Genomic DNA, 25,301 nt, shown 5'->3' on the forward strand with positions numbered 1-25,301 from the left:
AGCACAGAATAAGAGATCCCATCTGCAGTGCCATCCTAGATTCATTTAAGGGTCCAGATGCCAAAAGGCCAAAACCGGAAGAGGGAGAACTATGCCAATGGCCAGATTCTCTCTGTATCACGTGGAAATGTATGGACACTTTGTATCACCTGTCATTAAGAAAGATGACTTTAGATATCCTTAAGAGAGTATATTCATAAATCACTTTCTATACTGGTAGTAGTGCTTATGATAGGGAGGATAATTATGGTTCAGAGCATGATACAACTCTCCCAGAGCTGTAAAATGGCATTGTTCAAGACCTGCAGTTATGCACTGACTCTCTGTTAGAGGATGACAGCTCTGGGTGATAGTAGAGGTCTTCAGGTAACTGCAGCCATTGAAGCCTCAGAAATAAGTAGCTGAGCTGTGTGTATTTTTGTATAAAATTTCATTGAATCTCTTTATATATAAGTTAATTTCACAATGAGTGTTATTGTCTTATTATAGCCATGCTTAGATAACTAGAGTACTTGGTCATTTGCTAATTATGTCATTTGCTAGAAATGGCACCACCTAAAAAATGTATTTTTATTTAGTTAGTTAGTTTAATTTTATTCAGTTAATATATGATGACAGAATAGTGAAATAACCAACAAGGACCCATTTTACCCACATCATGAATGTAACACCAGATACAGAGAATAACATGAGTAAATAAAGTTTATAAAAAAAAAGAAATATTCTGTACAAAATGCAAGCATGAATGCTGAACTGGCTGGTGCAGGAACACCACTATGTAAAAGTAATAAATTAAGCAAGTAAAAATGCTTGACAGGTTGTGTGTTAATGGGTAACTAATGCCCGCCCAGGGGTGTTATGAGGCCAGGCACTACAGACAGAGTGCCTCTGCGCTGCTGGAAGGACTTTAATTACACATTAACACACACCCTGGAGGGTATTACTGTGCTTAGAGAATGGGCTGCCTGTAAAATTGTTGTGTTTTCCTTACTTTTTTTAAGTACTATATTATTTTTTATATATTTTTCTGATGTAAAATAGTTCCTCCACCTAATATTTCAAACTTGCTGTAGTATATGTTAATGGTTTTGGAGGAAGCATTTTACATCAAAATTATATAAAAAATATATGGTGAGGTAAGAGGTCAAGAGCATACCTCTCAGCCTCCTATAACAAGAAATCTGGACAAAGCCATAAATAATGGGGGGGGCCCAAAAATAGGGACAATTTTTAAATATTGCTTTTACAAATATAGAAAGTTGATAGAATAAGAGTTTTGCATTAGCATGCATTTTCTGAAGACAATGAAGTCTGAAATTCAAATGCCTGCCATTATTTTCTGACTTCAAGTCTCAACACTTTGCCAGTGATTTACCAGTAAACCAACATTTTATGAGGAACATACCAAAAATATGAGGCAAAAATCTGAACATTCTGCAACAATCTGTACAGCTGAGAGGTATGCAGACCTCTTAACTGCTGCTGTTGTGGCCAAAGATCACTCTCAGTCTTCACTCTCTCACTCACACAGTTTCTTCTGCTTTCACACACACATACCCTCTCACTCTCACACACACACACACACACACACACACACACACACACACACACACACACACACACACTTTTTTATTGCAAGTTTTTTCTCTTTCTTTTACAGTCGCTACACATCAAAAGCTCTGCTTAATGAGTGCAAAATAACAGCACAATCAATCTCACTGTTTACTCACGCTCTCTCTCATACATACAGTCTCTTCTGCTTTCATGCACACTTTTACTCTCACATGCAGACAGAAACATAAACATACTCATGCACATACATATACACTTTTTTATGTTGTTTTACACTCTCTAAACAGCAAAAGAGCTGCTTAGCAAGTGTAAAATAACAGCTCAGTCAGTCTCACTTTCGCTCACATGCACACATACACTTACACACACACATTTTGTAATTTTTTTTACATTTTATACTCATTAAGCAGCGGAAGCGCTGCTTAGTGAGCATAAAATAATGCCAGACCGTTATTTATTGTCTGAGCTCCATGCCACTGTGAAGTGGAGGACTCGTTTTTCAGTGAACATTACTTCTGCATTAATACCCTACTGGGGAAGTTCTTTCTCCAATCAGGGTGCTGATTTAAATTTGTCTATTCACTAACAGAGTTTAATTAAGGCACAGTACCATATAAAGTTTAGAATTTAAGGATCATTGTGAACCTGAACAATTGAACATGCTGGAGGGATAGATTCCTGTCCCAAAGACTTCTCTTACTGTGGAACAAACTACCTATCTATATCAAACAAAGCTCCTCATTAGCACTCTTCAAGAAAAATCTTGATGATTGGATGGGAGATAGGAAATTCAAGCCGGGGATCACTTCTGTGGCTCTGCTCGACAGGGGCACAGGAAAATAATTTTCTTGGGTGGCAAAAGCCAGGGAACCTTTTTGACTAGGCTTATATAGGCCCTAGGGCCAATAGCCTAGTACCTACCAATGAACCTATGAGTGTTAACCTGTGCATTTAACAACAAAAGCTACTTAATGAAAACTGTTGTTTGGAACTGACTCCTTGTGACTGTCGAATAAAATGGAAATGAAAATGGATGACTGGAGGACTGTAAATCCTGCAAGTTCTTAGGACTGCAAAAATGTAGTTAAACCAACAATGATTATTCCTAAATTATAATATGCCAGGTGTCGAATATGAGTAATAAGCAGTAGTCTACCTCAGCATTAAATCTAAGGCTGCTACCAAACTCTAAGCGAAAAAAAAAAACAGGTCAGGTACACTAAATGATATATAAAAAGTTAAATGTATATTGGCAAAATGTATGCTGGGCTTTGAAGAGTGTACATTCTTTGAAGTTATGCAATACAGTGTCATTTCAAACTCCTTGGAGGTAATGGAACTGCGTGTTAATGTTTTTCTGTTATAAATCTGCATTTGTCCCAAAAATCTTCTCATTGTAGTATAGTTCAACTTGTGGACCATTGAAATTATGGGAACAGAAGAAGCTACATGCTGTCATTTTCTTCCTATCCCTGACAACACTTAATGCATTCACCACCCTGAGCCCTTGAAGAAGACATTTGCTGCTTTTGTATAAGTGATAGTTCACTATTTATGATCTACTGTGGGTAGGGCCCCAACTCCCATCACCACCTCTTCATTAGACAAGCCACTTCCTACACAAGCACATATGGTTACATGGCTATGTGGCTGTATCATGTCCTAGCTGTGCTATCTTACATTAAAACTTAATGAGATAATTCAGTGGTCTGGGTGAAAAAATCATTTTGACATGTAAGCTAATTTATAGACTTACTTGGTATGGATAAATTATACTAATTTTTCAGCAACCTGCTGCATTATGACCTTGATGTTCACAAAGAAAACTTGTGATGTCTATTTATTTCATGTATTTCCATTTGTTACAGTTTGCAGACACTTTTCAGTCATGACTCAAGCACAGAAGCATAGATACAATATTTTACAGATGCAAAATTTTGCAAATACAAATTTTACAGACTAATGTTTTTCAGATAACATTCAAAGCCATGAGAACTATTTACAAGGTATAATTCTAAACAAAAGAAAAATAAGTTGTATTTACAAAATATATATGAAATGAAGCGGCAGTTTTATGTTCATGGCTCAACAGCTTAGTTATTCACTGTTTCCAAAGTGGTAGGATGAGTTGCAAATTGTTAAGCCTTTATCCAGCCATCCAAACCCATTCATGTTTCCATGTAAAGTGTTGTTTTAGGGTAGCCTTAATAGTTAACAGCTTTTGATGGCTTGTGATTTCCTTGGGAAATTTATTCCAAGTTGCTGGTCCAAGTCTATAAAAGGCTATTTCAACAGTAAGCAATTTGAAGGGAGATCTAGCTAGAATTAGGTTATCTTCCTGTATGGTTATTAGCACATAACTTTGCTCTCTGAAGGGGTACATACATCTCAGAGGGGAAATAAAATTAAGATTTTGAAAAAAGGGCCGTTAGAAACAGGGAGGCCCTTGAAGGTATTGAAAGCTACCACCGTCCCTTTATTTTTTGAGAATCTTCTTGTTTTCAAATATTTGCAGTTTTGGAGTGCTGCACAATGATTATTGCAGCAGGTGATAAGGGATGTAACATCCTATAACATAATATTAGCTGAGAGGGCATCTTGGAGGTAATATTGTCTGTGTGAATTTTAAAGTTGAGAGAAAGGTCAAAAGTAAGACCTAGGTGTTTTTGTCCCCCTAATATTAAGGACGATAGTGTCATTGTTGTCTTTGAGAAGCAGTGTGTGTGTGTGTGTGTGTGTGTGTGTGTGTGTGTGTGTGTGTGTGTGTGTGTGTGTGTTTGTGTTTGTTTCTCTTAGGGTTTATCAGTAGTTTATTTTTTCAAAGTCCATTTACATAGGGCAGAGACAGTAACCATTTCAGATTCTGAGACCTGCATGAATGAGTCCCAGAATACAGAGAATGAATATCCAAAAACACAGACTTGCATTTACCAAGTCTGAGATTTCTCAGAATATTCCCTTTTCTCTGCACAAAGTATTAGATTAAGATAGGGGGAAGTCAAATAAAGAAGGAAAATAGAAGGTAGTACAAAACTGATCCATGTGGGACACTTGTATTGAGAGTACCTTCACTGGAAAATGTGTTATTTTCATATATTTAAAAGATTCTATCCACTAGGTGCACGTGTATCTGTTTGTTTGTATTATCACCAAAATTAAGTTTTATGAGCTTATTGATTAGAAGAAAAAGACTCCCAATGTTATACGGCCATTATTTAAGTTACCAGATATTTTGTCTGTAGCTGTATAAAAGGCTGTTGTAGTGCTGAATGTATTTCAAAAGCTGTGCTGTTGCTCACACAGGAAACCATAACTATTTAGGTACCAGGCCAAAGGAAGGTCTTTTTAAAGTCAGATTGTAAGCTGCCAGACAATATTACTGCAAAGTATGAGTTTGTGTACAAAACGGAGTAAGTATTTAAGATGAAGAAATTTAAGAAAATGCTTGATAATCCTATAAACAAATGAGAATATGTTTGGTTTCTCCAGTTAAAGTCAATGATCTTTATGTTAACAGAACAAAACACACACACACACACACACACACACATATATATATATATATATATATATATATATATATATATATATATATATATATATATATATATATATATATATGTTATTTTAACTAAGGTAGTTATGGGGAAACTTATTCCATTATGGTAATTAGTATATTAATAGAATTAAAAGAAATGGATATTTTTGCTTCTGCTTATAGTATTCTTGTAACTCTATTAACACATTCTAGCTGCTTTAAATATTTTCCATAGTAGTGTAGTTTCTGTGTTGCATTTAAAGGAGAGGTCTGGCTCTAACCATACCCCATAATATTTTTAAGACTGTATATTAAGATTTTTGTATTTACCATACCTTGGGTATGTCTTTCACTCATCTGAATTTTGCATGCATTTATTTATATGTCCTGATCTTAATAGTGCCATTCAGTAGCAGCATATCAAACTCATAAAATAAAAAAAATATACATATATATAGATAGATAAATAAACATAGATATAGATATAGATATAGATATATATTTCACGTTAAGGTAGTACCTTTGTATAGAGCCAAACTTGACCTAAGTGGTCTCAGCAGGAAAATAGTAGCTTCTTCTATGCCTAATCCAACTTCACTAACCTCAAATCTTCCATCCAACTCAAACGTAAGCATTACTGCAATAAAATTATTAAATGTGTATATAACCTCCCATATCATGCCCATTATTGCTCTAAACTGGCTAGAACTTCCTCACCGGACCTCCTACGCCCAACTTGTAATGTCATGCGGTGGTGGTGCTGCAGTAGCATTGTCGCCTCACAGTAAGACGTTGTCCTGTTCGATTCTCAGCTAGAGCGTCTTCTGTGTGGAGACATGCGTGAATGGGCGTACCTTCGTTGAAGGTTGTGTGTCAGGGCCGGCAACTCAGCATGTAAAAATCTACTGCCAATCATTAGCGGACCAGAGTTCCGCTGTGGTGACCCCTAACCAGGAAAAGCCGAAAGACACAAACAACATTGTTTACTTAACTGTGTTCAGATGTGATAGCAGTGACCTCTTTAGTTTCCGTAAGGCCATAAAGTCAGCGATAGCTGATCTTTTCTCTTTCTTTCAGTGATTTCCACCGTGATCCCATTAGGTAGTAGATGAGACAAAAGAAAGAAGTTATGTGAGATTTCACAGGTAACCAAAACAGCCGGCATGTAGGCTGCATGCAAACTTGAAGAAAGACCAAGAACAGCTGGATATTTGAATAATACTTCCTATATACTTAGTAATCTTTGGGTTTGATGAAAGGGAATAACAATCACACTTTGTGAGGAATTTGATACTTTTTTATTGATTATGTTTGTACACTGAAGAAGGCTAATGTAGCCAAAACCGGTTTGTTGCTTTTTCTGGAGCACTTCTGTGCTTTACTGGGGGTGTTTGACACTCTTACTTGCTTGAAAATGTTTAATAAATAATTTTATATTTATTTGGCAACTTCCATTTGGTGTTGCCCCTATTTTTTCAGAATTTGATACTTTGTCTGCGCTGTGATACTGTGCTGGATTGTCTGGCTAAACTGTCTACCATCAGATGGTAAACCACATGGAAACAGTAATCTTAAGATGCAATTCATTTGAAAACTGGCAGCCAGTGACAGTATTCAAACTACTTTAAAGAAGCCCCAACAGACAGTAACTGTCCATCAGTTTTCTTCCAGCTGTCATTAGTTTGACTGCAAACTATCAGGTGTATTAATGGTTTCCTTGGAATGAAAGTAGTCTAGCAGTCTTGTGGTCATATTGTACAATTTTTTTTTTGCTGAAGTGAAGCCAATAAAAAACAGTTGCACATGACAGTTAAATATCCAGAGTGTATGCATTTATTTATTTCATTATTTTTTAAAAGATTTCTATAGTAATAAAACAGGTGAGCCACAAACTGTCAGCTGTCCCCAATGTGGACATTGCATTGCACTGTAGCAAGGGAGTGGCTCAGCAGATATCAGCGTACCTAAAAAGGCAGCAGATGTAAGGTCTAACCCTCTGTGGGAATGGCTATGATACTGATTGCCTGAAAGAGCACCTGCAACTATAGTCCTAGCCTAAAGCCAATAAATGACTTGACACAGTGTCTGTTAATCTTGAAATGGACTGCAACAGTACATTTAATGTTTGGACTCATTTCATCTCTCTGAATGAAATTTCAGTGAGTGACAATACAGAGAATCTGAAATGTCGAGAACCACTTTCATCAAACCTTTACGTAACTTTTTGTAGGGGATAAGATCCCCTGCACCCTCATATAGGGCAACACCCACCACACTCCAGATTTATATACTAACTCTCCATTGTTGCACAACACTGAGGAATAGTGCAACATCTGTTAGAACTCCAATTGGATTTCACTGAAATTAGTTTGGGATGTCAGCACTTGTGGAAAAAAGATAAACAATTGTTAGGCTCACAAAGTTTCATAATTGTGTTTTTACTGAAAAGTTATTGGAAATGTAGTGAAAAATGTAAAGCCATATGTAAAGGAATATAGCTGACTCATACCTGAAATGAGGGAGATGAACTGAGCATATTAAACTATTTAGGAACATTGATAAAGTATGTTGTAGAGCCTGAATTAGCTAAGTGATTTAATGCAGGTTCCTAGGTGTGTACTAGCTAATGGCCTTGGAGTCTTTACAAGCATAGCCCATAGAAGTGCCCTGGCATTGTGCCGCCTGATGTTACAGCACACAAGAAGGTACTACAGACAAAATGATACTCCCTCCCTCTCCTGTTATAGTACTCATAATGATGCCATAATTGCAATCTTTTCTACTAGTGACCCTTGCCTGAAGATGGCAATTGTGTACATTTTGATGACAGCTTATTTAGACTGACTCCAACAAAAAATGTTTTAGTTAATTCAAGCTTGCAATAAAAAAAACACTTAGCAGTATTTCTATTACTTCATCACATCTGTACAATTTGCTTAGCTCCTTGGTAGCATAATCTGCTACCTTTTTAAATATATTTTGCAAGTATTTGTTGTATGTGTTTTCTCAGTGCTGGCAGCTAAGTGCCATAAATGTTTTGCATTATTGCTATTTCATATGTTCTTATTTTCCATGCTTCATTTTGCTGGCATTAAAGCACATCAGATTGTACAAAATATCACTGACATGTACTTTGTTGTGCTTTTTTGACTGGCATTGTCAAAGAACAAGATAAATTTCAGCATTCTCTAAATAAAACAAGTGCTTTCAGTATACTTGTTGGCCAAGTGTATGTTTTTATAAGAAGTGACTTATGATAGCTTAATGGCAACTAAATAGTGAACAATGATCATTTTGATAGCGCTATCTCTCTTATATCTGCAGGGATCAGAGTTAATTTCTCTGTTTAACACAAGATGAAAAACAGTGTTGATATCTTGAACCTTGTCTAAGTGTATACCCATTTTTTTCCTAAAATTTTCTCTTTCAGCCGCCTGCATTCTAACAACCTTTACTGCGACTGCAACCTCTCCTGGCTATCTCAGTGGCTCCGACAGCGACCGACCATGGGGCTCTTCACACAGTGCTCAGGCCCTCCTCAGCTCCGTGGTCTCAATGTGGCTGAGATTCAGAAGCACGAGTTCATATGTTCAGGTGAGATGTCAGGTATGGCTGAGCATGGGATTTTTTTTTTATTGTTTTCTTTTCTTGTATGTTATCTTCCCATGTTCAAAATGGAAATTAATTTGAGCGCAACACATTTACCAAATTTTATATCAGCAATAGATTGTAGAATCCTACAATCTCGTAGTGGTCTCCCATGGCATGCACTCCAGTTTGGTAATCAAAAAAGTGTGGTTTAAAAGAATAACATGTAACATGCATACTAGCCCACATTAGAATGCAATCATAACTAATGGAATAAGTTAGTTAAAAGATGTACTGCATTTTTCTGGCCATATTATGCAACTTTCTTAGCTACAGTTGAAGCCAATGAAAAGCACCAGGCAGAACTCTGTAAGATGTCCATTCATATACTTATTTTTGATACAATAGCTTTATGCTTTCTTTCTCATTATAATTTGTGCCTGTAAAGGGTAAGGATTTTGGCTAGATGCTTGCAGAGGAGGAAGATGCCTGACAGCCATGGCCATTACCTTCACATCTGTCACTCTTAACCTCACACAACTGAAGGGTGCCTACTAAGGTTCAATCCTTTAGGCAGTAAGAACACCCTGTTGTTTAAAGATTAGAGCAGGGCCAGGTGGGAGCAATTTGGAATGAGCTAAAAGTGAAGCGGAAGCAAGATGCTCAGTATCATTAAGTTCCCAGGTGCTGAGCAGGAAGTGAGGAAAAGTGGGGGAAAATTGTGACAAGTGGGAGAACAGGGAGAGAGGGGAGAGGGAAGTAAGTAAGACAGTGGCAAGGGGGCTAGCTGCCAATCAGGCTGACTTGATGGATATTAACTTCTTTCACCAGCAATATAGTATGTTAGTATGTGCTGATATCAGTGACCCATAAAACAAATAATATGAGCAAGCTACCAGAAAGTGATTATTATGGAGATTTGCGATGTATGTCATCAAGTTAATACATACACACACTCCGATGGTAAACAAAAGACTGGCAAGATATCTGTCCCCATTCAGTGGGGAACTTTTGAACTCACAACTGCTTACATATGGAATTTAAACAATACTGTTATAACTGGATCTATGGCTTGGTTGTGCTAGCTTGGTTGTGCTAGGAACAATATTATTGAATCCATCATAGAAAAACAATCCCTGGGAAATCAGCAGCAGTGGTGGTATATCCTGGGGACATTTGGATGATGGGTTAAAAAAGATGTGGAAAGAACTTACTGGGAAGCTTGTCTGGAATGCTGATGCAAGATCCCACATGAAAAAATCAGTAAATGATATCACAGAAAGCTGCATTTTCACCCATGCCAGTTCTACAAACCCACACCCTACCCTTCAGCACTTCAAATGAAGAACAAAAAAAAATCCCTTCAAAGAGTTGCATTCAACCCATCCAGCTCTTCCACTGAATATAAACAAAAAAAACATTTTACTGTAATTGTAATAAGCCAATGGCTACACTGTAGTCATCATCTTATTACAGTCAGATCTGTGCAACCCCAACACTTTTACTGGGAAAAAAAGTTATTTCCTCTCACAGAAGTATGACACACCCCTCCCCCTCCTGCCACAGCCATTCAGGTCCTGCTTCTGTGCTCTGCTCCTGAACCTCCTTCTGCACATTTTAATGAAAAAAAAATGTTTTTCTTTTTTAAATTGTAGCAAACTGCTTTTTACAAATGTAGCAAAAAGTTGTTAAAGTTTATACCCTGCCTGCAAGTAGCACTACAATGCTCAGATTTTAGTTTAAAAAATGTTCTTTACTTTTAAACTGTAGCAAGCAGTTGCTGCAGTTTAGACCACACATGGAGTGCTACAGCACTCAGGTGTGACTGCAAATGCAATACTGACTTTTAAAAGACTGTAATGCATAAAAGGGAGATCCAAAACAGGTGATTGCGTCCCCTGTCCCCCCCCCCCCCCCCCCACACACACACACACACACACACACATTTTGCACTTGGAGCAACTGGCCCTCTGGCCCTGCCCTAGCTATACTACTGCATTTGCAGTAACTGTATATTTACTTTTGATACATCAGCTTATCACTGCACTTTATTTATTTAGTTTTAAACTGCATAAAGCTAACTGAAGCAAAGGCATTTTTTAGATGTGACACAAGGAAAAAGAACATCATAATTATAACATTTTCAGCTATCAAAGATTGTCATAATTATAGAGATAATATATTCTTAGCATTAATACACAGAGCCTACAGTACACTTATAGTTGTTTTTTTCAGGGAGTGTCCTAGTGAGAAACTCTCCCAGTAGCATAGGTAGATGTAACAGTCCTAATACTGTTCAGGCTGTATACTTCAAAACATAAAATATTGCTTTAATATTAGTTCAACTTTACATTTTCATTCATAGTATATACCATGTGCATGGTTTAAGGTCAGATAATTAAGCACTACACCATCAAAAAGAACCCTGTCAAATTCAAATAGATTAGTTAAACTGATGAAAATATACAGTTATGTAGATAATTACAAAGAAATGTTCTGGTGAGGCATAGTGTCCCCCATTCCCTATGCTCCCTAAGCCTAAACATAAACCTAATCCTTACCTTATATGTAACCAAAGTGTTAATTCATGAACTAATGCAGATACTGCATAAATGCAGCTAACCACTAAATCTTTCATTGACATGTGCCATTCATCCATGTGATCATTTTATATTTGGTCTACTGTTTAGATACACACATTCTTGTTTTTATACCACACTGGAGCTGTAGTGAGTAGCATGTAAGCTCAGTGGGTAAGCCGTTCCTTACTACATGGGGTGCTGAAAAGTTCTAAGCCCAGCCAAGAAGGGAATAATGTGGAGTCATGAAACTTACAAGTTATTCAACATATTTTCCATGAAGTTCAACACACTTAGCACATCCTGTCTGAACCTTGCCACAAAAAGGTCTGAAGTCTGGTCACTGAAATACTGCTCCGCTGCTGCAATCCCCTCAGAATCACTCAAAAGTTGCTGCCCTTTGAAACTCTCTTTAAAGTTTTGAAGCAGGAAATAGTCAGAGCAAGATCTGGTGAGTAGGGTGGATGGTCTATGCACTCAGACCTCAGTTTTGTGAAAACATCTATCATTTTGCCAGTCTTGTGAATAGGTGCATTGTCTTGCAAAATGAGAACTTTCTGCAGCTTCCCTCTCCTTTTTTTCTTTCAATGCCTCCTTTAATCATCACAGCAATTTACAGTAGTATTCTGCATTAACTGTTTGGCCTCTTGGAAGATAGTCAGTCATTACAACAACTTCCTGATCCCAAAACACTGTGGCCATGGCCTTTCCTGCAGAATTTTGGGTCATGAACACTTCTTTGGCTTTGGTGAACCTGAGTGCCGCCATTGCATGGACTGTTGTTTTACCTTAGGATCATAGTGGTGTAACAATGTTTCATCAACAGTAATTAATTGCTCCAAAAAGTTGGCACCAGCTCAATGAAAATGTTGCAAAATCAACTTGGAAGTGTCCACTCGATATCTTCCCTGGTCGGCATTCAAACATTTCAGCACCCACTTAGCTGACAGCTTCTGCATACCCAACTCTTCATGGATTATAAACCCAACACATTCCCTGGATGTCTGTAGTGTCTCAGCAATTGTTTCAGCTGATATTTGCTGATTTGCCAAAATCAGGTCATGTACATGGTCTAAAATTTCAGGAATTTACACCATTTGTGGCCTCCCAGACCTTGCTGCACCTTCAGTCTTGAAATCTCCATGCTGAAAGTTTGCACACCACTTCTTCACAGTTGAGTAAGAAGGGGACTTGTCACTCAATGTTTGCATCATACATTCATGGATTTCCTTTGAAGTTTGCTTCTTCAGGAATAGGAACTTCATGACGGCTCGGAGTTCCACACTTGAAAATTTCACACTTTTCATTGACATGGTTCAATCAATGATCTGAAACAATGTTAAAACACAACATTACAGTTCTGAAAATTGGAACTTTACAAGAGGAAATAAACCCCTTTTCAGCTGCAGAGGCAAAATAATGCTCAGAATTTAGAAAGTTGGTCAAGCTTAGAACTTTTTAGCACCTATCCTGGGAGAGTATATCCATCTTAGAAGGAGACTTCCCTAAACTACTGAAGCAAATATACTTGTCAGTGTATACATAAGTCTAATTTTATAAGTCCTTGTATAGATATATAGCTCAAACTGAAGCATCTGTGTGCCTTAGTATATGGTGAGTATTGGTACCATTTCAAAAGTATTAGTTGTATCCGTTAAAATCTGAAAAAGTGACAGCATTACAGCCACCCTTCGGTTTTCATGATTTCTTGTCATTTTTAAGCACTCAAGAGTGTTGAAGTCTGTTAGCTGTATTACATAAGACTCTGATTGCTATTTAGTCAGTAAAGTAAAATATCTATTTTAAATGAATCATAAAATTGAATAACTTTTTGCTGCCACAAACTCCTACCATGTGCCAGCTGCTGTTTTTTCTATGGCCCCAGTTCTCAGTACAAAAAACAAAAAAAAGGCTGCATAATTCCCTCCCAGCTCTATTTTGTGTCTCTGCATCCCAATCCTGTATGTAAATATGGCTGATTGGGAACTGCAAGGATGTGTATTTTGGTTTCCTAAGTCAGATGGGTATTAGAAAAGACATGACACTAATCACACTTTGGTAAGAGAAACACAGAGATATAAGTATTTATGTGAGGTATATTGTATTAATATCCATATTAATATGGATTCTACACTATTAATATTAATGTTAGTATTCATATTATTCTGATATTGAAACTAACATCTCATGAACAGTATGCTAATATATTAGGAAGCATGGCAAAATCTGTAAGCTCGCAGAATAAAATAGAATCCACAATGGAAACATTACTGCAGGATGTACATTGATTTACAGAACTGAGTTTGCAATCATTTATGGAAAATATGAAATATTTTGCTTATTTAAATCAATAATGCAAAAGTAGAACTTGATGCTGACATGTTTGGGGGGGGGCACATGCTAGTTGTAGGGTTAAAAGAAATATCATTACATACACTTGCTTAAGAGAACCATAACCACATACTGTATGTAACTGTGTGTTTAAGGTTCACTGTATTAATAAATTAGCAGTAGTCTAATATAAAGCCTGTTATATCACTAGCAGTAGGCTGCACATTAAGCAACAAGCATCAAGGAGGCAATTTTAGGCTGACATTATGAAAAATGCATAATATTTCCACATGTATATTAATAATGCAAAAAGGAGTGTGACACTCTCATTTTGGTGGTTGTATATACAAGCAATTTGTAAGACAAACCTAAGATATCAGATGGAAAATGTTCATCCTTTCCAATGATGTATGATGTGAATGGGTAGCATATTGCTTTTCTGTAGTATTGCATAATCTATACAAATTATTTATATAAATCTTTTTTCACAGTATTTCAAAACAGTAATATTAATCTGCAAAACCATGCATGTTAGATGGCAAGTATCAGTGGCAAAATTGTTTGACATGATGTGTATAAGAAGACATACTTTGTTTACTTGTAACTCACCAACTATCAATAATATTCATAACTGCTTTATCAAGTATTTGTGTCTTTGAATGTCTTAAAAAATTATCCACCACATTTAGTGTCCTTTCGTCTGAACACCAGTCTCCTTCCTGTGTAGTTCTGTGAGTATTTTAACAGCAAAAGCTACAGAATCTGAAGATTTTAATTAACTTAAAGAGCTCTTACAAGGTGGTTTATACCTGTTTTAAGGTACACCATTTTGCCATTTCAGAATGTCTCCATGTGACCCCTCCCTTTCTGTCATGCCTACTACTGCTACCAATATCTGATGGCCACCAATCTGCTGATCCCACTCTGGGTGACTAATCAAGGAACCTGAATCCTCACCACTGACACAGGAGAGGGACATGCACTTGGAATACAAATGGATACACTCAGTATTTCCAGATGCAGACTTCTCTGCATCAAGTACAATTTCCCTTAAGAGCACACACTCAGTCCTGGCTCTGAATGTCTTTATATCTGTCTTCCTCCAGGTCCCCAATAAGACTCCCCACTGGTACAGCTGTAGGGTTAGGTTCTCAGCCAAGTGTCCAAGCCAAGTTTTCCGGCATCCTCTCTGTAAACCCAGTGCTTCATGTCCATGTCCCAATTTGCTGACACACACACTCTTTAAGATTTAATTTTCATACACACACACACACACACACACACACACACACACACACACACACACACCTGAAGAAGGCTGACACAAATTACCCACTCTACCAAATTTGTCCAGACTATAAGGTAATTATCACTGCCACCAGTCAGTTACTATAAAAGGGTATCCAATTATAATGAGTAATATTAATACTAATAAAAAATGGTAGTAGTTTGCCAAGATGGCTAGGCCTTCTGGAGTGGCCCACACAGTGTCACAAAATAAATACAAGTACTCTCAAAGGTTAAATACTTTCTACAAGGACCAGCCACCACAATACAAGTTGTAAAATATAAATAATAAAAGTACATGAAAATACTGAATATATATTCACAGTAAACTACAGAGTTCAGATCACAGGAAATATTGAAAAGAACATTGATGGACAGACTGAGACAAATAAAGAAAAACAATATCTAAACTAAGCTTCACTATATTCCTGACTGAATCTAAGAGAATTTTACTGTTCCCTAGTTAAGTTACTTATTACTGCAAGGCAAGATGCTGTGGGTGAGGGTCTTTCTAGTCAGACTTCCCAAACAGAATACTCAATACTCTGAGATTTCTCTTTATAATGTCTAAAATATAATTTCTAAGAGGGCTGGCAGAATGACCTCATCTGGTCACCTGACTCTAGACTGTCATAGTATTCCCTTTGAATTTAGCGAGACAGCCATAATACACACCCAAATGTTTATGGCAGTGCCTGGGGCCTCTCCTCTTTTCACTGAGCTAATGGAAAAAGGCTTTTCCATAGACCCAGTATCTCCAGTACTATTCAGCACTGTGGAGTGCCTTTTAAAGGTTTAACAGCTCATTTACATTTCCCTTATTTTTCTTAAAGTTAACTTCTGCTGTGCCAGTATAGTCTATTAAAACATATACATTTAATTCAGCTACAGTAATACATGTATATTTCTTTTCATTTCAGCAGGGTGAACTGTTGTACATTTCAACACAAGCAAAGCTCACAAATACATTTTTAACACAACCATCTGTAAAAAATCAGTTTGATAAGCAAGTGACATACAGTTCTAATACATTTGTAACACAAGCATCTTGTATAAATCCATTTGAGATTCAAAGGACACATCATTCTTTAAAAAAAAACTCCAGCTGGCTATGCTGGCTATATCAACACACATGCAACATAGAAGTTGTTTATAAAATGGGGTTTTCCATATCTGGCCTCCTAGGAAACTGGTGCTGCTCCCATAAAACCTTAATTTTATGTTCTAAAAGGAACTAATGCCTTAATTTGAGTTCAGTGTCTCTACAGCACTCACATTCTTCTCTTCGAAGACTCTATTTTTAGGGGCTATTACTTTAGTCAAGAGGATTTTTGAGCTACATGCTCTTATGTATAGAGACCCACACATGCTGTTACATAGTGAATAGGTCAGCTTTTAGAATTTACCCTTTCTTCATTCTCAAGGCCATATCCAAACTGACACTGAATTAAGCCACACAGCTGCTTTGTATCCCAGCCCCCCAAAAAGGTCAGAGGGTATACTGGATACTTCAGTTACTGGATGTACATAGGCCTTCAGACAGTCTGACTCATACCATTCAGGCCAGGCAAGTAGGATAGGTCACTCTACAAGTCACCTATGTGTAAATGGTTAGAGAGTTACATTTCTTTCGTGTCTCTGCCCCGAGTTGCTAACACACACACTCTTTAAGATTTAATTTCCGCACGCACACACACACACACACACACACACACACACACACACACACACACACACACACACACACACCTGAAGAAGGCTGGCACAGGTTACCCACTCTAACAAATTTGTCTAGACTATAAGGTAATTATCACTGCCACCAGTCATTTACTATAAGGCTCTTAAAAAGGTATCCAATTATACTGAGTAGTATTAGTACTAATAACAAATGGTAGTAGTTCACAAAGATGGCTAGGCCTTCTGGAGTGGCCCACACAGTGTCACCAAATAAATATAAGTACTCTCAAAGGTTAAATACTTTCTACAAGGACCAGCTGCCACAATACAAGTTGTAAAATATAAATAATAAAAGTACATGAAAATACCAAATATATATTCACAGTAAATCACAGAGTTCAGATCACAGGAAATATTGAAAAGTACATAGATGGACAGACTCAGACAAATAAAAAGAAACAATATCTAAACTAAGCTTCACTATATTCCTGACTGAATCTAAGAGAATTTTACTGTTACCTAGTTAAGTTATTTACTGCTGCAAGGCAAGATGCTGTGGGTGAGGGTCTTTCTAGTCAAACTTCCCAATACTCTGAGATTTCTCTTTATAATGTCTAAAATATAATTTCCAAGAGGGCTGGTAGAATTACCTCATCTGGTCACTTGACTCTAGACTGTCATTGTATTCCCTTTGAATGTAGCGAGACAGCCACAATACACACCCAAATGTTTATGGCAGTGCGTGGGGCTTCTCCACTTTTCACTGAGCTAATGAACAAAAATTCTTCCATAGACCCAGTATCTCCAGTCCTATTCAGCACTGTGGAGTGCCTTTTAAGAGTTTAACAGCTCATTTACATTTCCCTTATTTTTTTAAAGTTAACTTCTGCTGTGCCAATATCCTCTATTAAAACATATACATTTAATTCAGCTACAGTAATACATGTATATTTCTCTTCATTTCAGCAGGGTGGACTGTTGATACATTTCAACACAAGCAAAGCTCACAAATAAATTTTCAGCACAAGCATCTGTAGAAAATCAGTTTGATATACAAGTGACATACAGTTCTAATACATTTGTAACACAAGCATCTTGTATAAACCCATTGGATATTCAAAGGACACATCATTCTTTACAAAACTCCAGCTGGCTATGCTGGCCATATCAACACACATGCTACATAGAAGAAGTTTATAAAATGGGGTTTTCCATCTCTGACCTCCTAGGAAACTGGTGCTGCTCCCATAAAACCTTAATTTTATGTTCTAAAAGGAACTATTGCCTTCCTTTGAGTTCAGCATTTCTATAGCACTCACAGTCTTCTCTTCTCTTGGAAGACTCAGTTTTTGTTGGCTATTACTTCAGCCAAGAGGATCTTTGAGCTACTTGCTGTTATGTGTACAGACCCACGCAAGTTGTTTCATAATAAATAGGTCAGCTTTTAGAACTTACCCTTCTTCATTCTCAAGGCCATATCCAAACTGATACTGAATTAAGCCACACAGCTGCTTTGTATCCAAGCCCCCCAAAAAGGTGAGAGGGTATGCAGGATACTTCAATTGCTGGATGTACATAGGCTTTCAGACAGCCTGACTCATACCATTCAGGCCAGGCAAGCAATACAGGTCACTCTACAAGTCACCTATGTGTAAATGGTTAGAGAGTTGCATTTCTTTCTGCTATGAAGAAAGTAGAAAAGACCTAGAGGAACCTGCACAGGTCTACTCTGCTGAGCAGCAGCCACTATTGCAGGCTTCTTTACAATTGTATCAGCTCAAAATTATCTGTCAGCCAGATACTTGAACTACTGTGCAGACCTTTGCCATGCATTATAAACTACATTTTCAGTTTAGGAGTATGGTAGGATTTGCCACCTCAGTGCTGTAGAATGCGCTGTGACTGACTTTTCCCAACATCCCATGGAACAACAAAATCACTTTATTAATTCTACCCATTAAGAAGGAATCAGCTTGCAGCAGTGATTCTTATGATTAATATAATACAATACAATTTTGTGAGTATATTCACTGATACATTAGATGGCTGAGTAGTGGGGGGGGTCACTGCTGTAGTATAATCTTCCTCCATCTGCCCCCAGTTATTGGCTGTCTCTTGCCCCTGGTTCAAAGATTCTTTTCAGCTACAATATGGGCCAATAGGCAGCAATACATTTTTAAAACATTATTACAACATCTACAAATTGTTTTCTGAACTATATTTCAAACCACCCTTTACATTCAGGTTACATTGTAACCAGCATTCACAATTCAATAACTACTATAGTTTTGATTTTTATGCATGCTATTTACACAAATCACTGTATTCTGTTATATCAACACTTGTATAGTTCAATAACTTGTAGAGCTGTGCTGTTACATAAATGCTATTAACACAAACCACTGCATTACTTAGAAGACTTGTAGAACTATTTGTTTATGTATTTACACCGGTTGCATAACATTCTGTATGTACTTTTCTGGTTGCACATTGCTGAGTGCAGTTTAATTTTTAGTGGGATAGCTAGGTTACCAATTCCCTAGATCTAGTATAATTTATTATAACAGTTGCACTTATGTTTGCTAGAAAGGTGTACTTTGAACAGCTTTTGAAAGAGAGTAAATTTGCTAGCTTTTTGTATTTTGAATGGTGTATGCCTTGCTACAGGAGCAATTTTGTAGATGGCTGTTTTTTTGTTTTCCATGGTATACTGGAGTCTTTATTGGTCTTGGGTATCTTGATTTGGGCTTCAGACTGACAGTGTGTTTATTTAAAGGATGGGCAGTAGATTTCATTTACTAGTTTATAGGATATAGTATTTAGTAAAAAATGCGCTCTTGCTTCAACTGGTAACCATTTGGTTTTCGGAATGGTATCACAGTGATGTTCAATTTTATGGGATAAATTAATGAATCTGAGTATTTTGTTCTTAGCTGTTTGAGGGGGTAGCAATATTGTGTTGAGAATTTAGACAGATTGGTGATGGAACCATCCTCAAGACATGGAATGAAGACATTTTTGCCTGTTAATGCTTGAACTGTAGTAGTAACCAAGGTGAGAGATTCTATAGAATGTGCTTAGTTGCATTAGAGCTCTGCCATTCTGTTGTTCTAGATGTCTGCCCAGTGGGTAAATTATTATCTATTATACAGTGACTGCCATTAGTATTCGAAAAGGAGCACGTTGATTGGTCAGCCCAACCAGCGTGCCCGTTGTAAATCCAAGAATATACCAGTGGAAAAAGGTCTACTCACCCAGACCTTTTTCCATAAGTATATCCAATAAAAATGTTACTTTTTTTCTTTTTTTTTAATAAATTTACAAAACCGAAGATTTCAAACAAATGAGGGAGATGGCCCAGAGAAACATAAAAGGATAATCAGGTACATTATGCAAAACTAAAGAAACGTACTTGATTATCCTTTTATTTTCTCTTACCCATCTCTCCCAAATGTTAAAAGATTCCTTTCTCCACTGTTTCCTTTACACAGCACTGATGTACTGCATAAGCATGGGAATGCAAGTCCCATATGCATGTGCGGTACATCACTAAAGCCCCAGGATACTGGAGAAAACATGGAAGGGCACCACAGTGCCATTATACAAAGACATTATATGAGAAAAGTATTTTTTTTTCTTAAATAATGTCATTGTATAATAGCAGTAACTGACTCTGTGGTGTGGTATATTATAGCAATAACCCACGCCTGGGTGTGGGTAATGCTGGATTTACCCACGGTTGGCGTGGTTTGGTCCCGAGGGACCAAACAAAGCCAACCATGGGTAAATACAGCATTACCCACACCCAGAAGTGGGTTATTGCTATTATACAATGACATTATTTAAGAAAAGAAATAATTACTTTTCTTAAATAATGGCATTGTACAATGCCTCTTTACTGCCCTTCCACAGCTGTTTGGTATTCTGCGGCAGTTCTGATGTACTGCGCATGCCTACGCAGTACATCAGAGCTGTGGGCAAAAGCACTGTTTCGCTATGTTAAATGGGTTTAACATAGCGAGACAGCTTTAAAATAAGCAACGGAGATCTCTGTTGCTTATTGTAAAGCTGTCTCACTATGTTAAACCCATTTAACATAGCGAAACAGTAAAAAGCAACGGAGATCTTGCGATCTCCGTTGCTTTTTTTTTTTAAACTGTCTCGCTATGTTAAATGGGTTTAACATAGCGAGACAGCTTTAAAATAAGCAACGGATATCTCCGTTGCTTATTTTAAAGCTGTCTCGCTATGTTAAACCCATTTAATATAGCGAGACAGCTTTAAAAAAAAAGCAACGGAGATCACAAGATCTCCGTTGCTATTTACACACTGTGTCGGTATGTTAAAGGAGTTTAACATAGCGAGACAGCTTTAAAAAAAGCAACGGAGATCTCCGTTGCTTTTTTTAAACCTGTATCGCTATGTTAAACTCTTTTAACATAGCGAGACAGTGTTTTATACTAAATGAAAAAGTCTGGGCGACCGGACCTTTTTCCGTTAGTATATTGAGGGATTTACAACGGGCACGCTGGTTGGGCTGGCCAATCAGCGTGCATGTTTTAGGGAAGGAATTGTATAGTATAGCAATAACCTATGCCTGGGTGTGGGTAATGCTGGATTTACCCACGGTTGGTGTGGTTTGGTCACGAGGGCAAAGCCCGAGTGGCCAAACAAAGCCAACCGTGGGTAAATCCAGCATTACCCACACCCAGAAGTGGGTTATTGCTATTATACAATGACATTATTTAAGAAAAAAAATAATTACTTTTCTTAAATAATGGCATTGTATAATGCCTCCTTGCTGCCCTTCCATAGCTGTCTGGTATTCTGTGGCAGTTCTGATGTACTACGCATGCGTACGCCTATGCAGTTCATCAGAGCTGTGTACAAAAGCAACGGAGAAAGCAAGATCTCCGTTGCTTTTTGCAAACTGTTTCGCTATGTTAAATGGGTTTAACATAGCGAGACAGCTTTAAAATAAGCAACGGAAATCTCCACTGCTTATTTTAAAGCTGTCTCACTATGTTAAACCCATTTAAAATAGCGAGACAGTTTTGAAAAAAGCAACGGAGAAAGTAAGATCTCCATTGCTTTTTACAAACTGTTTTGCTATGTTAAAAGGGTTTAACATAGCGAGACAGCTTTAAAAAAAGAAATGGAGAATCTCCGTTGCTTTTTTTAAAGCTGTCTCGCTATGTTAAACTCATTTAACATAGCGAGACAGTGTTGCTGGAAGAGTTATAGTAATGGAAAAAGTCTGGGCGACCGGGCTTTTTTCCATTACTATAACTCGGATTTACAACGTGCACGCTGACCAATCAGCGTGCATGTTTTTGAATATTAATGGGGGGTTGTCGTATAATGAAGATTTACCCATGGTTGGCTTTATTTAATCACTCAGGCTTTGCTCTCATGATTAAACAACACCAACTGTAGGTAAATCTTCAATTTACCACACCATCATCAGTTATTGCTATAATATAATCTCCAGATTCTATTGTATTCAGTTGAGGGTGTGGCTGTGTTCCATCTGCATCCTTTAGAGGCTGAGCTTGTGCAAGTCTCTTCTGTGTTCCTAATATCATGACAGCAGACATTTTGAGTATTAACAAATTTTTAGGGCAGCTAGCCAAGTACTTACATATGAACCTATTAGAATTTAGCCAATTGCATAGCTGGGCAAAATCATGTTGTAACTGTTTATTCGGTGACTTATGTCCTCTTCTAAACACAGCTATCATATGTTTATAGTTTGCAGTTGATATGTGGCAGATCTTAAGAAAGACTATTGATAAAAAGGGAGAACAGCAGGGATCTCAGCACTGAGTCCTGCAGGCCTACTTTTCTTGTACATCCTGTCTCTGTGATCGCATTGGTAAGTTATCTACTAGAAATATATCATTGTTGATGTAGTTTTGGAACCATTGAGCAAAACTAGTTTTGCTCAGCTAGTGAAATACTAGGTAGTGGTTCATAGTCCCAAAGGCATGTTGAAGATCTAGGAAATTGGCACCTATGAGTAGTTGATTTTCCATATTGCTATAGATTGGGTTAATTAAAGTGCATAGTGCAGGTAGTGTATTATAGCTGGGGCAAAATCCATGTTGTTTGTCTAACAGTGTATCATACTTTCGAATTTCTTCTAATATTTGTTTGCAGATTATCTTTTTCTAGAATTTTGGCAATTGAACAGGAGCTGAACATTGACCAGTAATTAATGACTGCGGTTATAGTAGCAACCTTACGGAGGGGCATGGTGTTGAAAACTGTGTGGAACTGAATGTGGTAGGGAGGTTGAGACCGAATATATGTCTTAATGGAAAGCTTAGAATGGTACTTCCTATTTTTAGCTATTCAGAATATGATATTTGAAAGTTTGGGCTGTAATGGTAGTCTGTTTCATCTAATAATACCTAAATGCAGTTTTTGAAAAAGGTTGTAAAGTAGAAGTGGTGGTGGAAATGTATTCAGTAGAGGGATTTGTGGTGTGGGCATAGGAATGTAAAGGGGAGGAGCGGAGGACAGCAGTGTTCGAGTTCATTAATATTTTTTATGATGTCATGCGCATTTGTGGTAACCTTTGGAAATCTTTCACTGGTACTTTTGTTTCTAATGGCCTGCCAGAGTCTCTTTGGTACTTTTACTAGATTGTTTTGCTAAGGGTGTAAGTAGCTTTATTGGTGTTTATTCTGGTGCCCTTTCTTGCCTTTGGAAGTGTTCTCTTTTATGATGGCTATTAATGTTCCATTTCCAGTCTAGCCATGCTTTTTTTCGAGTTTTAATTTGCATTTTAGATCACTTGTTAGCCACGCTGTTTTTTTGCTGGATACTTACTTATCTTGGGCATTAGTATAGTATAGAAGGCTGAGAGTGCTGTTGTTAGATCTTGGCATTGTATACCTGTTCCCATTTTATGAATTATATCTCTGTTTCCCATAGGAGTTCATTAGTATAGAGAGTGGTACAAACTGGTACCAGTCAGGGTGGTAGTTTTCTTGTTTTAAATTTACAGGTAAGAATTGGGGAATGGACAGTCATTGTTGGTAGGAAAATTTGTAGGGCAGGTATGTTTGTGATAAGTACATTTAGGATTGTATTTTTGCCTGTCATAGGATTGGGTCTGGCACCATCTCTCACTACCTAGACCATACTGTTTCTTGCTAGATCACTGTTTACTTTGTCATGTTGTCTGGCTTTTCCAGCCAACATTTAGGTCGCTATCTATTATCAGTGTCTGTCATTTAGTATTACATAATATAGGGTTCCAGGTATTTTGTATTAAGCTGATGAAAGATGGGGTGTGTGATGTATGTATATAAAATCTTCCATCCATCAAGCAACAACTTTCCGAACAGAAAACAAAACCGGTACAGCTGATTGCATGTACTTTTTTTTTTTTAAATGTGAGATTGTGGTACAGTAGGCAACAGGGAATTCGCCCTTTCCCCACCGTAAGGAGGCTTGCCCCTGCAAAAAATGGATTTTGTTGTTTTGAATCTTTGTGATCTGAACTAGTGTATATTCAAATCTTTGTGATTCAGACTGTTTTATTAGTATGACAGGCAAACTTTTGATACTTTGAACATCTGTCATATGCTCACATATACATCTGGATGCTAATTAACATAAAAGTTACATACAAAATTATGTAACCCCACCCACTCCAATGGATTCATAGGGTACCAACATTCAAATGTAAATTGAAAAACAGACAAAATATTAAACACAAAATATAACCAGAACAATAGTGTTTTATTTATATAAATAAAGAAACACGTTATGTCTGAACTCTGAAAATGTTTTTACTGTCAGCATAGCCTCATAAAGTCACCAGATATTAAGTTGATCCTAAAAGGGATGAACAGTAAGGATCAGAGTTACAGTTAGCACATTGATCACATCAATGAATAGTAGGAACCAAACTTTTATTGAAGAAGAAGAAAAATATTTTTTCAACTATTTTTGCAGCAGTGATTCAGTTATCTGACCTGCCAGGCAAATGTAAATCTGGGCTATGCAGTTCTTGTATACATGTTAGAACTCCCAACAACCCTGTGACTTAAATAACTAGATATGTTTTCGGACCCTTGGTCCATAGGCGAGTATCTTTTAACAGCGATTGATGACAATTGCTGAGTCCTAGCAAACTAACCTGCATCAGCTACAACTGTTATTCCAAGCACTCAAGATCTTTTAAATATTAGGCATATATGATATACATATAACCGACTATGCGGTCCTTAATGTTTAATGGTTTTCAAAATCAGTTTTTAGATTTCAGACACATAAAAGTAACATCACTGTGGCAACAGTCAAATAGTCTTGTAAAAAATGTATGCATGCATTAGAGAATGAAAAAATGGTGAGGCAAGATAAGCCAAGGAAAGTTAAAATGAGGCATGATGAACACCCACACAACACCACACGGGATTATCATCAGCACAGAGTGTAGCAAGATCTGTTTTCAGAACTAACATCCTATCTTTTTTGCAGTCTAAAACTCATAAAGATGAAATGTACAATATATAATGCCACAGAAAATGCATTTATGATAAAATGGTGCTGACAGTAGAAACAGGACATTCTCAGCATGATTTGAAAAGGGGATACAGCATGGTTTTGAAAGAATTGAGACCTACAACTCTTTCCTTTTCAGATCAGTTGCTACAGTTTAGCTGTGTGACAGACATCTTTCTTTGAACACATGACTGTATGAAAAACAAATAGAA

At 37.2% G+C, this 25,301-nt stretch overlaps 1 protein-coding gene across 2 annotated transcripts in view; it reads left to right on the top strand.

Annotated features, from left to right (window-relative positions):
• Positions 1-25,301, top strand: part of SLIT1 (slit guidance ligand 1) — a 3,022,655-nt gene that overhangs the window by 1,841,491 nt on the left and 1,155,863 nt on the right. Inside the window, exon 8 of one of the 2 annotated variants that reach the window (XM_044056244.1) lies at positions 8,541-8,716. In XM_044056244.1, coding sequence (XP_043912179.1) covers positions 8,541-8,716 — 176 coding nt within the window. The remainder of the gene's footprint in view (positions 1-8,540; positions 8,717-25,301) is intronic. The other variant, XM_044056245.1, reaches the window with a different exon arrangement.

This window comes from Protopterus annectens, chromosome 14.part0, assembly GCF_019279795.1.
Source record: "Protopterus annectens isolate FY-2018-M chromosome 14.part0, PAN1.0, whole genome shotgun sequence".
In the NCBI taxonomy this organism is placed as follows: Eukaryota; Metazoa; Chordata; order Ceratodontiformes; family Protopteridae; genus Protopterus; species Protopterus annectens.